This window comes from Xenopus laevis, chromosome 4S (genome assembly GCF_017654675.1).
Source record: "Xenopus laevis strain J_2021 chromosome 4S, Xenopus_laevis_v10.1, whole genome shotgun sequence".
NCBI lineage: Eukaryota > Metazoa > Chordata > Amphibia > Anura > Pipidae > Xenopus > Xenopus laevis.
Genome location: NC_054378.1, coordinates 12203296 through 12221791, shown reverse-complemented (window position 1 = coordinate 12221791; position 18496 = coordinate 12203296). Strand labels below are relative to the sequence as shown.

The following is an 18496-nucleotide window of genomic DNA, read 5'->3' as shown; positions in this document are numbered from 1 at the left end:
TTTTTTATAGTTTTGTAATTATTTGCCTTCTTCTTCTGACTCTTTCCAGCTTTCAAATGGGGGGGGTCACTGACCCCATCTAAATTCAAATGCTTTATAAATAGGGATGGGCGAATTTTTTCGCCTCGTTTCGCCGAAAAAATGACGCCCATAGACTTGTATGGAGTCGTGCGTAAAAAAAAAATTTTTTTGACGCCCATAGACTTTAATGGGCGTCTGCGACATTTCGCCGGCGGCAAATTTTTGGCGAAACGAAACGGGTCAAATTCGCCCATCCCTGTTTATAAGGCTACACATTAAGGGGGTTATTTACTAAACTCCGAATGCAAAAATCACGAAAAAATGTGATTTTTTTTATATATATTCAATCGGACTTTTAAAAAATGTTCTCTGAATTTTTCGGAATTTATTATCAAATTTTGGTTTGGAAGCCAGAGTTCCCCTTTACGTCAGACTGGTGGGAAACTGACCAGCAGGTGGCTCTCTTGTAACAAAATTCATTCATATTAACAGTTCATGTATCCCTTAATATTTTGGAATAAAAAAATAACTAAATAATGAATGTACTCAATTTTCCTTTCACTTATTTTGAAGGTTTACTTATCCTTAAATTAGCTCTCCATTTATGGGGATAAGCCTGGGTCAGAGGAATCCAGCCTGCTGAACAGTTTGGGGAGATGGCCTATTTCTCTTCTAGATACTCTTGGAAGCCCATCTTGGAGTTCAATATACGGGGTATATTATATATGGAGATAATTGGAACTATTGTAGATCTTAATATGAGATAAGTGGGACAAATGTTGGTACTCAAAGGAGGGTTTGAAACAAGAGTCCGACTGGGCCACCAGGATTTGTCCTGGTCACACCAAGCCATTTCCCTCTGAAGTGTGAGGGGAGCAGGTTGGCAACAGCTAGGGGGTTTGCAGTGGTGGTGACAGCAGGGGGGATTTTGGGAGGAAGGAAAGGTGTTGTTGAATGGTGGCAGTGTGCATTTAAGGACATGTTTTTTAGTGGGCCCCAGGTACTCCAGACCAACAACCACTACCTTGGTGCAACCAAACCGAAGCCAACACACTGGTAGATCAGAATGCACGTCAGTTTTAATAATGAAAGTACAGAGAATCGGGCAATCACAATCCTTTCTCTGCTTAGTAGATATATCCCACAACTCCCACGCAGACAGATCGATAGATCAGTGACCTAATCAGGACACTGGGTTGGAAGCCCCTAAGTAACCAAAACTACCTGTCCCCAAGTGCTTTCCTTTTAGGGCAGAGACACACGCGGAGATTCATCACCCAGCGACAAATCGGCTCTTCTTTGGGCGACTAATCTCCTCGAACTGCCTTCCCGTCAGCTAGAATCTAAATCGGGATGCGGGATGGCATCTAAATTCGGGATGGCATTCACAGCGCTTCGGTTTCTGAAGTTTCCTCATGAGGCGACTTTGGAAAACAAAGCGATTCCAGTGCCATCCCGACGGCGATTTAGATTCTAGAAGACGGGAAGGCATTTCCGGGAGATTAGTTGCCCAAAGAAGAGCCGATTTGTAGCTGGACGACTAATCTCCCTGAAATGCCTTCCCTCCGGCTAGAATCTATATCGCCGACGGGAAGACAGTTTGGGGAGATTAGTCGCCCGAAGAAAAGGTGATTTGCGAAAGGTGATCTCTACGTGTGTCTCTGAAAAAAGTGTTTGAAGGCGAACAACCACTTTAAGGTCAGTGTAGGTTTTCAGACAGTTCCCCAGAAATAAAAGACTTTTTCCAAATACTTTCTATTTGTGACTGTTGCCGACTCAATAACTGTTCTAAATTGATACATTAGTGGGCAGATTTATCAAAGGTCGAACTCATTTACTCTAAAAAATTTGAATATACTCGCAACTCGAATGGGGGGTTAAGAAAAAATGTGAACGTCTAATATTCGATCAGATAGTCCCGACCCGAAGGATTCGAATAGAATTCGAATTGAGTTTTCCCTCTGATAAAAACTTGAATGTCAAAAAGGCAATTAACATATTTAAATGGTTTAACGGACCTCTGCCATTGACTTGTAAATTAACTCGACAGGTTTTAGGTGGCGAATATTCGAATTAGAACTGTTTCCAGAGATAAATCTCCTATTCAAATTTACATTCTATTCGGGAGATTAAAATTCAAATGTGTGAATTTTGACACCAAAAAAAAAAAAATTTGAAAATTCTAATTTACTATTCAACCCTTAATAAATCTGCCCCTAAATTGATACATGTTATGTATGTCCCTGCTGAGCAGTATCCCTGAGTTTCATTAAAGGCAGCTTTTAGAATTGATACAATAGTTGCTAATATTCCACAGATGCTGCAGAGAAATGGATCAACTAAACGGAGCAAATTGTAATAGGGTCACTGAGCTGCCCGACTGAGACACGAACATTAAACTTAAAATTTTGGAAAAATTATAAAAAAAATAAAAGATGGAAAGCAATTTAAAAAAAGTCTTTATTTCTGGTGAACAAACTGAAAACAAATAATTGGAAAAAGTCTTTGGAAGGTAAACAACCCCTTTAAGTGCAATTCTGTTCAATTAGCCATAGTAATATAATCGTGCTTGTGATTGGCTGATGGTTTAAGGCAAACAGCATTGGCAACTCAATAAACACTAACTTGTATTAACCCACGAAGATTATTCCAGTTAATAACCTTTACTTATAAAGGAATTTCCTGTGTTCCTACGCAAATCAGTTCCGTTTTTAGAGAAGAATTTTGTCAGTTTTCTAAAGGGATTAGAACTTGGTGCTGCAAGAGGGCAGAACGTGCAGCCAATCACAAAGGAGGATTTGAGTAGTAAATCTGCCATTAGGGAATCTGCGAGAGGGACACTAAAATACTCTACTGAATAGTAGTACAATCATTCATGTCTTAAAGTTACAGGACAGATTAAATGGCTCCAGGATGATGATTCTGGAAGCGGGTTTGCTGGTTACAGGTTGGCTTTGTCCTTAGAAGTGGCATAAGAAGAATGCTGGGTGTAGGTTTTCACATTTTTCTGGAATAGATAAGAAAAAACAAATTCAAAGTATTTACTGCACATAATTGTCCAGTTGTGTAAACAGACATTAATAAAAAGAAGTGGGAGCTGCACGGCTACGAAAGGCTACAGAGAAGCGGAGCCCCCGCAGCTGGTTGTTGGCAGATGGCAGCCATATTTTCCAGCAGCCCAGCCATTCGCTGACGCTCTCCAGGGACACATTTAGCCTTACAGGCAACAGAGGGCCCATGCCTAGGGCCGCAGCTTTAGGGGGGGAACCTCAGGTGCCAATATAGTAAATTAAAAAATTCTTAAAAAACACATCTCCCATTGGAGGGGGGGTAGAGGGTACTTGTTTTGAGGTGTGCCCGATATGCCCTCCCTCAATCAGGAGGGTGTGATGCAATGCAGACCAAGGGTGGAGCGGAATAAGTTTGAAGAGCAGGAGCAGTGATGCAATGCAAGCGGGGAGACCATTGCACCCCATTGTCTCAGATGGCTGGAACTAAGGGCAGACAGGGATCTGAGGTCCATGCCTAATGCCTCCTTCTGTTGTACCCTAGACGTGCGACTCTTCTGCCTATCCCTAGTACTGCAATTGCACCAATAGGACATGGCCTAGGGTTGCACCGAACCAAATATAGCCTCCCCCTACCCAACTTCTCACAGCTGTTATTTATATACTCATGCCGACTTTGCACCCTCTGGTGATGTCAGAGATCAAGCATGGGTATATAAATCAGCCTGGTGTCCCTGATAAGAAAGTTCCATTTATGGACACATTTAAATATAAATAAATATATAGCCCCCGTGCAAAATAAAAATGTTTCTAATATAGTTAATTAGCCAAAATCCACACGCCAGGTCCTACCATAAAAGTTTTACAAAGAAACATTGGCACCAGGGCCCTCCCTTACAAGTTAAAAAAAAAAAAAAACCATTGTTGGCCCCAGAGAATATTTTTTAAAAAATATTGGTGGCAGGGGCTATAGAGTATTAAAATAATACATTGGTGGCTAGGGGTTTAATAAAATAAAAACAGATTGGTGTTGAGTAGAATTGAACTCATGGCTTCAGGACTTCAACTTTGGGTCTTTTCGCAGCTTCAGGACTTCAGCTTCATCTCCTTTTGTGGCTTCGAGACTTTTCACGGCTTTGGGACTTTAACTTCTTTTGCGGCTTCGGTACTTGGGCTCTTTGGTGGTTCGGGACTTTGGCGGCTTAGGCACAGCTTCGGCGCTGTCAAGGGGGGCATGGCTTTTTTTGAAAAGTGCAGCACAGCTGGGCCCCACCTTTAGCCACCGTATGATAGTACCCCTGATGGTGGCCCTGCCAGGCAGTAACCAATCAGAGACTTGAGGGGGGGGCACATGGGCCAGAACTGTTGCTTTTGAATCTGAGCTGAATACTGAGGATCAATTGCAAACTCACTGAACAGTTATGTCCCATGTGGCCCCCCCTTATAGTCACTGACTAAATCAGAGTTAGAGAACTAAAAAGCAGGAAGTAGTGTTCCTTCTATTATGTTACACATCCAGTCACTCCAGTCTACTCTTTATACATTACATTTTTGGCTAACTAACTATATTAGAAACATTTTTTTTTATTTTGTACACCCTATCTATTTACCCAGTTTTATTTTTGCACTGAACTGTTCCTTTAATTTACCTGGGCTATGCCACTTGCGGACTTCTTATAATAGGACTATGGGAGGTTACAAGGGAAGATTGTGTCTAACTATCAAGACAATAGCAGGTTAGGCAATTAAAAGCCAAAAAAAAAGCCTTATCATTATAGAACAACAACAAAAAAAAATAAAGGGAGAATAGCCCTTTAAATTCCCAACAAATCACAAGAGGCGCAGCTGGATGACTGCGAGGAGATAGCAAGCACCATGAGACTTTTCAGAATCAATAAGCAACATTATTCTCCTCTCTTCCTTTATCAAGATCAACTCTTAACAAAAAAAAACATAAAAAAGCAAAGAACAACATGATCACAAGACTAAAAGAAAGCATTGGGAAAAGGATCATATTAAACGTTGGCAAATTCTAAAGTGAGGAAGCGACACTTACACTTAAACGGTTATTTAAGGGCAGAGACACGCTCAGATTCGGGGAGATTAGTCCCAGCAACAAATCTCCTCTTCTTCAGATCTCCAAACTGCCTCCCACTGCCAGAATGAGATGGCAATCAGTCCGGTTAGTTTTCCGAAGTGGACCGAAGTTGCCTTACAAGGAAACTTCTGGCGACTTCGGAAAATGAAGCGCTCCGAGAGCCGATGGGAGGCAGTTCGGGGAGATTAGTCGCCCCGAATCTGAGCGTGTGTCTCTGCCTTAAAGGGCAAGCAACATTTTCTATTTGCACCAGATCGACAAAGTTTTGCCCTTGATCTCCCAATTGCTTTTTTAGTTTTAGGTGCTTTCCCATAGGATATCCTCTCCAATCAGTTAGGGCAAAGTCTTTCACCCTAAGGCACCCTAACATCTGAGTGCATGCATTGGGAAGTCAGTCCGACCGCTGTTAAAAGGACAAGGAATGGGAAAATTCACTGGATGTTGCCAATATGACAGACACGCCCCAGTGAATTCAATCTCTACATTTTCCCTGGGCTTGTGCTCATTTTGGCTTTTTATCTATTGTTTACATGGCTGTCAAATGTATTGTCATTCCATATGCTACAGTGGGAAAGAGGTGCCATCAGAAGTGAGCCTTGCGTTAGAAACTCATTAGGCTGCTATTGAACTTGCAGGGGTTTAGCACTGTAATATTCATGACTTCCCAGCATTAGACTTTCAATACATCAGGTACAGACAAGCATATGGAACATGGGCTGGGAGAACGTTAAGAGCTATTGTATGTATGTGGTACAGGACATTACCTTATTTGCCCCCCCAGCGTTGTACTTATCCAACAGAGCCTGGATCTGAGCACCATACTCAGGGTGAACGTCTGTGAAATTTTTCACCTGGGGGGAAAAGAAGTCTGATTAATTATGCTGGTTCCGCTAAAAGTATATTATGGTAAAGTCTCCAGAGTCTCTGTGTCCCTTGCCTTCGCACACATGTAGTTCCCATACAGATTCCTGGGAGACAGGCACTTAAGTTTAACTATAGAAGTAGCTAGAAATGTTGTACATTATGTTTTGTGCTTCTGTACCAGTCCAAGGCAACCACAGCCCTTTAGCAGTAAAGATCTGTGTCTCCAAAGATGCCCCAGTAGCTCCCCATCTTCTTTTCTGCTGATTCACTGCACATGTTCTGTGCTGCTGTCACTTACTGAGCTTAGGGACCCACTCACAATATACAGTACACATAGAATAGAAAGGTCACAATATAAGGCTGATTAGTAATTAATACAGATATTACATGGCAGCATTAGAATTTAATAATCAGCAAACCTGTAGCATCAGCTTATATTACAGACCAACCTCATTTTCTGCTGGATAATTAGTGACGAGCCCTAAGCTTAGCTTCTCAACAGCCAATCAGAGCCCACTGAGCATGTGAGTGTCACAGACACTTTCCAAGATGGTGACCCCCTGTGACAAGTTTGAAGTCCTGGATCATTGCTGCTATTGACAAGCTGGTGCAATAAGTTCACTATATAACATTAGCATTTTTTGGATAAATTAATTTCTAGGGTTTATTTCTCCTTCAATACTACTTTGTATTCCATGTATAATTACACAAGTGATAGACAAGTTACTCACAGTTCTCTTCTGTATGAATAGCTGAGCGTCCTTCAGGTGTCCAGCAATGTTCTCACATAGACGCAGACGCTGCTCCTCACTCAGCACTTTCACATAAAAGTCCCGCACCTTTGGGAGAGAGAGAGAGAGTACCATTAGATCAGTCATTGTCTGACCTTTTGGATAAAGCCCCCATTGGAGAACTTTTTTTATTTTTCCAAGGCCCCACTTAGCTTTTAATAGTGTTTCAGATATAGGAAATACTGCCATTACATATATCAGTAATCTGGTACTAGAGATGCAATGAATCTACTTTTTGGGATTAGGCCGAATCCTTTGTGAAAGATTTGGCCGAACACCGAACCAAATTCTAATTTGCAAATTAGGGGCAGGAAAGGAAACAGTGGGGGAACTTTTTTTTTTCTTCCTTGTTTTGTGACAAAAGTCACTTGAGCAGGGCTGGATTTACATAGTGGGTGCCCCTAGGCCCGCTGCTATTCGTTGCCCCCGTTACCTTTTATTCGCTCAAATTTTCATCATCGGGACCGGAACAATGAGGATTGGTGCATGGGAAATTTAAAAAACTATTGTATCTCCTGCGCATCACCAGTGTTTTTGAACAAATGTGGGTGTGGTTGCGCAAAAAAAATCCTGCCACCCTAGGCCTGGGCCTTGGTGGCCTCTCCACAAATCCGGGCCTGCACAAGAGTTCCCTTCCCACCCCTAATTTACATATGCAAATTAGGATTTGAATTTGGTTCGCCAAGCATAAGTATTTGGCAGAAACGGAATCCTGCTGAAAAAGGCAGAATCCTGCCCGAATCAAATCCTGGATTTGGTGCATCCCTACATGTTACAGCTAAAAATGCATGTCTTATGGCACTAAAGTCTGAATAGAAGAGATGAGGCTCAACTGTTTTTCGGCAACATTTCTTTTTGTTGACAGGTTAGTTACCTGTGAAACATTGTCCTCATCGGCGCTATTGTACCGAGCAACATCTGCAGACACGTGGAATCTGTGCTCCATCACTTGAGGCTGGTTCTCAGGAGCACAGAAACTGTTGGGATAATAATTTGGAGCTCCACCTAGAAGGATATTATGAAAAGACTCAGTCCTTTATACGTGATACAGCCCAAGTGACGATTTGTTCATATTTAGTCCACAGTGCCAAATTATTGCTTAGAAAATGTCAATTTTTGCCAATGGAACGGTCAGATTAGTTACATGTGGAAAGCCTTAACTGGCCTTGAGCACTCAGCATTCAATCAATGACATCTGGCTGGTGCAGTAAATAAGGTTGTTTCGAGGATTGGAGCTTTAGGGAAGCTTTAGGGAAACCAGCAATAGTATTATAGTGTAATAAATTACCCTGATTGTCCGTGAAGCACATTGGTCCATCCCGCTGGTAATTGGCCACACGAGTTCTGTAAGGGCAGTTAACAGGCAGTTGCAGATAATTTGGCCCCAAGCGATGTCTATGAGTGTCAGGGTAGGAGAAAAGTCGCCCCTAAAGATTAAAGTAAAGAATACGCACAAATTAATGTGATACTTTCTGCCCAATACAGCGTGCAATATTATGTAATGAGCAGTGGTTTGGGGGGCACTTTGCCTACCAAATTGGTAGAAAAACACAAAAAACAAATAATCATATCATACCCAGGCCCACTGGATTTTCAAATCTGCCCTAAAGGTATCTGGCTATTATTGTACTAGATCTGAGGTCTGGCCATCATATAATGCAATACAATTATTTTGAAGGGTGTGCATGGCCATCAGCTCTTATATGCAGGTCTCAAACAACATCGAGAAATGCCAAACTGCCTGTGTGTGAGCATCCAAGAGTAATCACAACTTTCCTTCTACAGCCTAGCTCACCTGCAGCATCTTATCTGGGCTCGGCTCAATGCCAGGGGGCATGTTACTTGGATCAAAAGCCAGCTGCTCCACTTCTGCAAAGTAGTTTGTTGGGTTTTTGTTCAGCACCAGTTTACCCACAGGTATGAGTGGGTAATCGCCATGTGGCCAGATCTGGAATGCAAATGTCATTAACGCATTTTAACAAAATGTAAGCTTTAGGTATTGTCTGCTCCCGAGAATTATGTGTTAATACAAAATAAAGAGGCTTGTTCAGTAACAGAGACAGTAAAAGTCTCCAACTCACTTTGGTCAAATCAAAGGGATTGAACTTGAATTTCTCAGCTTGTGCGAAAGTCATGACCTGGATGTAGAAAGTCCACGATGGGCAGTTACCAGCGGCAATGGCTTCATACAAGTCATGTATCCCATAGTCAGGGTCGCTGGCAGCCAAGCGATTTGCTTCGTCCACTGTGAGGTTCTGGATGCCTTGGTTTGTCTGGAAAAGCAATCATCGTTGAAAGAAGGACTAACAATAGTATACATTTTGGGGGTTATTTATTAAAAACTTACAAAATAGATTAGAAGAAACACGATAATAATAATGATGCAGTAGCAAAAATAATTATAAAAGTAAAAAAATCTTGTATAGCCTAACACATTTCATGCCAAATGGGCACTGGCTCATAGGCTCTGCTTATTTATTAAAGTCTGATTTTTTCTCATTGGCCTTTTAAAGGGGAAACCCCCATTTTTTCCTGGAAAAAAAAAACTTGAATTGTTCAGGATTTATTAAACCCCGAGGGTGTTAAAAGTCCAAATAAAAAAGTACTCCAACTCAGACCTGGCGAGTTCATATAGAAGTCAAAGCAAGATGTCCCGTTGACATCCTGATCTGCGCTGGGTTTCTTAAAAAAGTTGCGATATTCAGGCATCAAATCCGAAAAAGTTGCTGTATTCAGATTTTATCGCGTTTTTTCCCCACACAAGAAATTTTTGGGGAAAAAAATCAGTGCAAATCAGTGAAATATTTGGATTTTGATAAACAACCCCCTTAATCTTACCCTGCTCTCTAGGAAGTACCTTGTAATGGAATTTACAATATACAGCTTCGTGTTTGGCATTGACCAGTTTAAAAGTGTGGGATCCGTAGCCATTCATGTGACGGTGACCATCTGGAATACCACGGTCAGAAAACAGGAAGGAAACCTGCAAGAGAATCTCATTAACTCAAAACTCTATCCTGTACCAAACCCACTGCAAGATGAACACAACCCAGTTACTGAAGCTGCATCTGTTTAATCTCCATTAATACCCCTTCTGAGATTAGAGGGAGTAGGGCAAATAGTCTGCCCCCGAAACCAGCCTTGCTTCTGGAACCTCAACACAGTTATATTGGATTGACATACAGTGCCAATTTTTAGGTTGGTATTGGCTCCCAACAAAATATGCCGTCTACCCTACTGTCCATTCTCCTCCATGCTCCTTCTGTGCCCAATCTGCCATCTACCCTACTGTCCATTCTCCTCCATGTTCCTTCTGTGCCCAATCTGCCATCTACCCTACTGTCAATTCTCCTCCATGATCCTTCTGTACCCAATCTGTAGTATTTTTTATGTGGTTGCCTTGGAGAGCCAGAAGAGTAAGGCAGCTCATTCAAAATCTATTAAAATGAAGACCAACTGAAACATTGCTTAAAAGTATAAGCTACCCCTTTAAATGGTGGTCTCTTTCAGAACCACTAACACTCAAGAAGTAGTGGTAAATACGCGCAATGATAAAAGTGAAAATGAACCTGGTGAAGAGACTCGGGACGCAGAGACCAGAAATCCCACACCATATCAGGGTCCTTCAAATGAGTCTGGGGGTTCCTTTTCTGGGAGTGGATAAAAGATGGAAACTGCATGTGGAGCAAAGACAAAGAGTTAATTAATAGAGTGAAACTAATAGAGAGGCACAGTGCATAGGTATTCTAATAGTGCTAAGCACATACACTAGAAGGTCATGCTTGCTGCTTCAGAGGATACAATTAGCAAAAAGTTAATATTTGTGCCTGAAAGTAATGTGTAATGTTTGGTAAAGGAGATTAGTCCCAGGAAAATAATGTGCATTGTGACAGTGGAATTCTCTAAATATCCCACTTTGTGTCACTCATCCGCAGCAGCAAATTTTATATAAACAATTACATAACATCAGCCAACAAACCATTAAACCTGGTGCCAGGTTGGTGCACTGACACGGAGTATTTAGGACTCTGAACCTGAAGCAAGATTAAACTATTTTTTTAGGTTCTTTAATGATTTATTTATTGAGTTAATGGAAGGCATTTAGTACAGAGAGCATATCCATTGCAAGGGTTCTGCAGCAATCAAATTGCCCGAATGAATAGGAAACTGCGAGATGCTCTGCAAAAGCCTCTTTGTGCCCACAGTTCTCTCCCCAAATAAGCAATGGTGCATGTGTTCAGCTGAATATTGCCATTACAATACAGTTGGGGAGATAATTATGGGTGCGTTGAGGCCTGTGGGGATTCTTCCAGTGTTTTCTACTGATGGTACTTGTAAGCAACACACCGAGCTAGAAAACACTATAAACTGCTCTTCAGTAATTCCTATGAGGGCCTCCTGCACCCTCGGGTGAAGCAATTACCACTCAAATATGCATTTTCGACCCAATTGTGCAGGCGATTGCCACAGGAATGAATGGAGGGCATACTTTTGTTGCCTGCCTATCAAGCTGCAAAACAACTCCATGTGTCATTGCCCTTTGGGCTAAGGTAGGTTATTTTATCATGATTAATGGAGACCCAAGTCTGTAGAGAAGATTTACCAGGTATTGCAGGAAATACACTGGCTGACTGGGGAAATCTATCTGGGCCTTGCCAGATAGATATGTGGCCGAAAATCAGCCATGTTATGTATAGGTAAGGTTGATGTGGTCCTCTCCCAAGGGGACATAGCAGGTGCCCATTATGATTTGACCCAGGATCGAAATGACCAAATAGGGCAAAGATCCACCCATTTGGTGACCAAACTAGCAGATCTTACTTAGGCTGTATGGCCAGCGTATATCACCCTGGGCAATATTACCTATATCAGTGGGGCTCACTGAAAAACACTAGCCCAGTAACCCATAGAAACCAATCAGCAATTAGCTTTGAACAGTCTACTTCAAGCGAGGAAAAAAATAAAAATAAATCAATGCCTGATTGGCTGCACTGGGTTATTGCACTTTAGCAGCAATTAGTTATAAGTTAACACACCCAATAAAGTCAAGTAATGACTTTCAATTCAATTTATTTTGGGTCAAAATTAGTATTTAACCCATCTGATTTTACAAAATTGCCCCAAAAAAATATGACAAAGGGGCTAAAATGGTATTGTTTTTTACCTTAACCTATCCTGGTATATACTAGCTCTCTTTAGATTGCAACTCATGCATACACATCTGTATTCCTTTAAATTAGGGATGCACCAAATTCCAGGATTCGGCCCGGTATTCAGCCATATTCAGCAGGATTCAGATATGGCCGAATCCTCGTGCTTGACCGAACCAAATCCTGAAAATCACGTGACTTTTTGTCACAAAACAAGGAAGTGAATTTTTTTTGTAAGAGCAATTCTCTTTATCCCTTCCCATTTCTAATTTGAATATGCAAATTAGGGTTCGGATTTGGTTCAGTCTTCGGCCGAATCTTCCACGAAGGATTCAGCCGAATCTAAAATAGTGGATTCGGTACATACCTACTTTAAATTTGCTGTGAGATCTATGATCAGCTCTCCCACCCTGGGTGTGTATATATTGCACTATTGCCAAGTACATACACAGCCTTACAGACAAGGTTATCTGTTCAGGCCAGAGTAAGCAGATGAGAGCTGGCATTTTCCATCTTTTACATAACCCCATAACATTATATTTAGTTGAAAGTGTCTCTTTTTTATCTGAACCATGCAGTAATTACGTCTCATTATGTTGGTTTCCCAAGGGTAAAACAGTCAGACTGCTCACCAACATGGCATCTCGGATAAAGAAGACTGGGGTGTTGTTGCCAGTCAGGTCCCAGTTCCCGTCCTCCGTGTACATTTTAACAGCGAATCCTCGGGGGTCTCGTACTGTGTCAGCAGAGCCGGACTCTCCAGCTATAGAGAAGGAGTCAAATGAAAAGCTGAGTGGATGTAAACCAAATAAAACCATTTAGCCACCCAGGAAAGTAGAAGATCCTACCGACGGTGGAGAACCGCACGGCAATTGGAGTCCTCTTCCCAATGTGCTCAAACACCTTGGCCTTGCTGTATTTCGTGATGTCATGCGTGACCTCAAAATAGCCAAAAGCACCTATAATAAAGAAATATATAATGGTTATAGCTAGTGGGGTGTGGGTCAAGAAAATCTCAACCCACCTGTAACCACATCTTCTCATTCTGTCTGTGTGCACCTCAGCTTCCAAGACAAGACATTTTCGTTTTCGAGAACAGAGGAGGAGTTTACTTCTTTCTGCAGTCTGACCTGCACCATAAACCTCAATGGTTTGGCCAAATTTCAACCCAAACCTGCCCAACTTGTGGTCGACCCCTGGGTCACCATGGGTTTTGGGTCAACCCACACATCACTAGTTGTAGCACTGATACCTTTTATGGGGAGTTGCCACCACTACCAGCCTATGACATACACGACCTGAGGTAAATAGTTTGGAGTCTGAAGATGGGGGTTTAACTTGATGTGGTACAGTAGCACCCCCACAACCTCCAAAACATGGCATAAACTGAATAAATATAATCAGGGTACTCCTTCTCTCATATACACCAGTCACAAAGCATTGCTTTACCTGCTCCTTTAGCATGGACAACTCTTTCTGGGATCCTCTCTCTGTCAAAATGTGCCATTTCATCCGTGAACACCACATCCTGCACCAACAGGGGTCCCCGAGGGCCAATGGTCAAGAGATTAAGCTTGTCAGATATAGGGTTGCCCCCGCCGGTAGTGAGGACGTCCGGTTTCTAGAAGTATAAGGAAGGAAAGAGTGACCGGTTGAGTAGGGAGTTTTCTACATCTCACTGGAAAGAGCACAGCTGATATGTTATTATTAGGAAATGATTAAAAACGAGCAGATCCACAATGGGGCCATTAAATTTATATCATCACATCCACAGATACTTTAGTTTGTTATCACATTCAAAAGCAGGGCTGCCATCATTGGGTATAGGGGGTAATGTAATCAGAAGGGCCCCGACATGGAACTCACAGGTGAGAAAGGGGTGACTTTGAATGCCCGGGATCTGGCAGTATTTTGGGTTTGGCATATGGCTGGGAAAATCAGGGATGGAGTGTGGCATAATTAGGGTGGCTGGGGTGATCAAGGTGTGGTCATGGATGCTAGGGGCAATTTGTTTTTTATTGGGGCGCCATTTTGTTGTAAGTAGGTCCCACAGTCCGGGGTGCCCAGGTAACCATTGGGCAAATAACTGGGGTGCCTTGAAGGGAGCCTTGCTAACTAACTTGCTTGCATGGGACCCCATAATTACTGATACCTGCCCTGGATAAAAGATCGGCCCCTTGATTACACCATTGACTGTAACCCAACATAAGGTTCTGGGTGCGGCGGATATAATGCAATTTAGAGTTTTATGAGTGAGCAGAGAATATGCAGAGCTGAAATTTACATGTTTTCCTATTAAACATCCCAGTGAGCAACAAAACTCCCAGAATGAGCCCTTATTGATTTCCATGATAATGGTCTGGACCTGCAGGTACTGAGCTTAGAACAGGGTTTCATAAGCGGGACCCAGAATACGTCTGCGACCAATAATGCATTAGAATTAGCTGTAAGCCTTTATATTTGACTATTTTCTATTATAAAGGGAAGTGTTAATGTTATTAAAGGGACATGGGGACATTTGGGTCCTGACCCCTAGATCAATACACTGATCCTATCTATATTAGGTTGGCTCTGAAGGTTCTGGAGCTCTTCTCACACCTTTAACCTGAATATAAACAAGTGTACATGTCATGGCCTGACATATAGATATGAAGGCAACACAATATATCTGCCAAGAGGATCACAGGGAGGTGCAGAGTCCACGGCTCAGGCATCGGTGTACAAAGGGCACAGAAAAATTGGGGGGGGGGGCTGGTGATTTATTAACTCTCGACGCAAAAAAACCCAAACAACTTCCAATAGCAAATCTGGTTCTTCCAGTTAAGAATGGACAATAATGAAATACATAGACAGCTTATTTATTTATTTACACTCAAATGTAAAATCAAAATGAGAGTTTTAATCAAGTTTAGTTCTAGATTAAAAGAGGGACAGTCAGTACCATTTACATCCCTGTCACAGGCACTAAGAAGCAGGTGGCACTGTTTTAGTCAAAGGAAAGCAGACGTAAGAGAATGATGATGCTTTATGGGCAAAAAAAGCAAAATAAAGGAGTGTAACATTGTAGTTAGTTCATAAATTTTCCCACAAGTTTTTTTCAGGCAGTGATTAAAAAATGTTATTTTCCTGCTTTTGTTCCCAAAAAGCCAGTGCCACATTCCAATAACCTTTCTTCATAAGGACTCTCTCCTTATAGGCAGTACTACCACAGTATTGTACCCTCACCCCCTGGCAGCACTGTACCCGCACCCCCTGGCACATCCCACTCACAGCACTGTACCCGCACCCCCTGGCACATCCCACTCACAGCACTGTACCCTCACCCCCTGGCACATCCCACTCACAACACTGTACCCTCACCCCCTGGCACATCCCACTCACAGCACTGTACCCTCACCTTCTCAACATCCTGATTACACCTTCTGGCATGTCACAATCCCAGCACTGTACCCTCCACCTCTGGCACATCCCAGGTAACATTGTATAACTATGTATTTGCCCTACTTAGTTCCAGCACTGCACCCTCATCCTCTTACCCATCCTAGCACTGTACCCTCCACTTCTTACACACCCCAGTTCCAGCACTGTACCTTCACCCTCTTGCCCGTCCCAGTACTGTACTTTCACCCTCTGGCACATTCTAGTCTCAGCCTTGTACTCTCACCCGATCAGCACTGTCTCCTTATACTCTTGTACATGTCAGTCCCAGCACTGCACTCTCACCTACTTGCAGTCCCAGCACTGAACCCTCACCCTCCTGCTCGCACACCTCAGTGGAACTCTGTCCCCTCACTTTGTTGCCTGTACCCTTATACTCTGTACATCTAGCACTATGGCAGCTCCCGGTCCCAGCACTAGAATCTCACCCACTGGTATGTTCATCTTAGAACTGTACCTTTATGATTTTCACCTCTCAGCCCTATCCCTGCACTCTCACCTACTTGCACCCCAATTACAACCCCACATCATCACTTTCCCACATGCCCTTACACCCCCAGTACAACCCCACATCCTCACTTTACAGCCTGCCCCTGCCTCACCCCCGTACCAGCTCTGCACAAGACTCAATCCTGATAAGCCTTAGTCACATGATCCCATCCACTATGTAAGGACTCAGCCCCTCTCCCACCCTTCAGCAGTAACACACAGGCTTCAAGTTCAGCGCCCATACCCTCAGCACAAACACCCTCTCCCACCGCTGCACCAACAACTGCACCAACAACTGCACCGCTACCTGGGAGCCCCGGCTCTCCTTCCACAGCTTCATCTGGTCGGCCGCATTGTCCCTCTTATCCGCCATGTTGCCCCGTTAGCGCTCTGGTCCCTGAGATGTCACTGTATTATACAAACACGCACAGACCCGCCCTCCTCTCTCAGCAAGAGCGCCGATTGGATAAGAACTGCGAGCACTACGAGAGCCGGTTGGATGATCGGGAGACAATGAGAAGAGAGAGTGAGAGAGAAGTGTGTAGAGGAGTCAGGAGAAAGTTTAGTTGCACTAAGAGGCAGTAATGCGCCCCCCACTGCGCCACATTGTGACCCTGTATCACACGCCCGGGACTCAGTCTAAAGAAGGTCGTGGGGCAGCCTGGGCGGTACATTATGTTAAAGGGGCTATTCACCCATACATGAACATACATGAAGGGATATTCTGAGACAACTTGCAATTGGTTTTCATTTTTTATTATTTGTGGTTTTTGAGTTATTTAGCTTTTTATTCAGCAACTCTCCAGTTTGCAATTTCAACAGTCTTTCAACAAATCAGAAGCATCACTAGAGGGGGGCGGGCCCTGGTGTGTGACGCGCAGCCGGGCCCCGCCCCCCTCCGTTTGGCCGCATTTGGCAGTGGTGCGTGAGCTGCCGGGAGCCCTGAGGGGGTGCAGGCCCTGGCCCGCTCGCACCCCCTGCTCCCCCGGTAGTTCCGCCACCGGTCCAAATTCCCCTAGCAACCAGGCACTGATTTGAATAAGAGACTGGAATATGAATAGGAGAGGCCGGAATAGAAAGAGGAGTAATAAAAAGTAGCAATGACAATACATTTGTAGCCTTACAGAGCATTTGTTTTTTAGATGGGGTCAGTGACCCCCATGTGAAAGGTGGACATTTATAAAAATTAAAATAGGAAGTCTAACTGAAAAGTTGCTTAGAATTAACCATTCTATAAACCCCCTGGGGGGGTCATATTTATCAAAATCCAAATTTTTCTGAGTATTTCAATAGAAAAAAGTCAGACCAAATTAGAATCCAAAATTGGACCTTATTTATTATTAAAAAAGCACAATTTAATCGGATCAGGGACAAACAATAAAATCAAGTGAAAATTGTCCAATTTTTTTTTTCTTTCTCAAATTGCAAATTTTTTCTCAAACTCCCGAAAAGCCTGGATTTTTGCCCGAAAAGTCCAAAATTTTCAGGCTATTTCCAGCGCAGACCACAGAAACAGGATGGGGACCTCTCCTATTGACTTATATACAACCTCAGCAGGTCTGAGATGCTGGATTTTCGAATTCAGACTTTTTCCATCCTCAGGGATTTAATAAATCTTGAAAGATTTGAGTTTTATTTTTTCCACTAAAAATTGGAATTTTATAGTAAAAAAAAAAACCTCTTTTTTGGCATTTAACACCCTTAAAGTTGACTCAAAAGTGAGTCACCCCTGTAAAAAAAGATTATTATGGGCCAGATGTCAAGCTGTCACACAGAATTTTGCTCACCTTGTAAAGCCAAGAAGCCATCGCTCTAACTATGGTTCTACAAGGAAAATAATGGAAGTGAAATATTTTATGGAAGGGTGAGGAAAGTATATTTAGTATATATTTAGTACATTTTAGTATGTTAAAAAAAAGCCTAACTCTAAGCAACTTTTCAGTTGCTCTTATTTTTTTCCTTTTTTTGTAGTTGTTGAACGATTTGCCTTCTTTTTCTGCCTCTATCCAGTTTTCAAATGGGGGAGGGGTCACTAACCCCATCTAAAAATCAAATGCTCTGTCATACTACACATATAGGGGGTTATTTATTAAAGTCCAAATGCTAAAATCTTGAAAAATTCCAGGGGTTTTTTTTGCTACAATATTTTTAGTGGTAAAAACTCAAATTTTTCAAGATTTATTATACCCAGAGGCTGCAAAAAGTCTGAATCTGAAAATCCGCCATTTCAGACCTGCTGAGGTTGTATATAAGTCAATGGGAGAGGTCCCTATTCTATTTGGAAGTTTCTGTGGTCTGTGGGTTCAGCCCGAAAATCCAACTATTTCTGGCAAAAATCCGAAAAATGTGTACTTTTTGGGAAGAAGTCTGAAAGTGCACCCTCTAAGACCCTATACCTCTAAATCACTTATCCCCTTGCCATTTGTGAATGCAAACTGTGTTCTACACCCTGTAGCAGACTGATAATCTAACAGGCACCCGAGACGCATATGGTAGGCTACTCAAAGAATGCAGGCTATTGCAAGAAAAGATTCACAAAACACTGCATGTGCATGTAGGTGTAGTTCATACATCCCAACTGCCCGTTTTTTTGTGGGACAGTCCCGATTTTGACAGCTCAACCTGCAGTCCCGGATT

The 18496-nt window shown here is 42.6% G+C and overlaps 1 protein-coding gene across 1 annotated transcript; it reads right to left on the bottom strand.

Annotated features, from left to right (window-relative positions):
* Positions 1-2463: 2463 nt before the first annotated feature.
* Positions 2464-16323, bottom strand: cat.2.S (catalase, gene 2 S homeolog). Its single transcript, XM_018260171.2, has 13 exons — positions 16167-16323; positions 13382-13553; positions 12781-12891; positions 12565-12695; positions 10352-10456; positions 9640-9765; positions 8864-9055; positions 8578-8730; positions 8071-8209; positions 7657-7787; positions 6723-6830; positions 5892-5978; positions 2464-3028 (listed from the first exon to the last, which is right to left on the bottom strand). Exons 1-13 carry the CDS (start codon positions 16230-16232, stop codon positions 2963-2965), a joined length of 1587 nt encoding a protein of 528 aa, XP_018115660.1. The 5' UTR covers positions 16233-16323; the 3' UTR covers positions 2464-2962.
* Positions 16324-18496: the final 2173 nt, after the last annotated feature.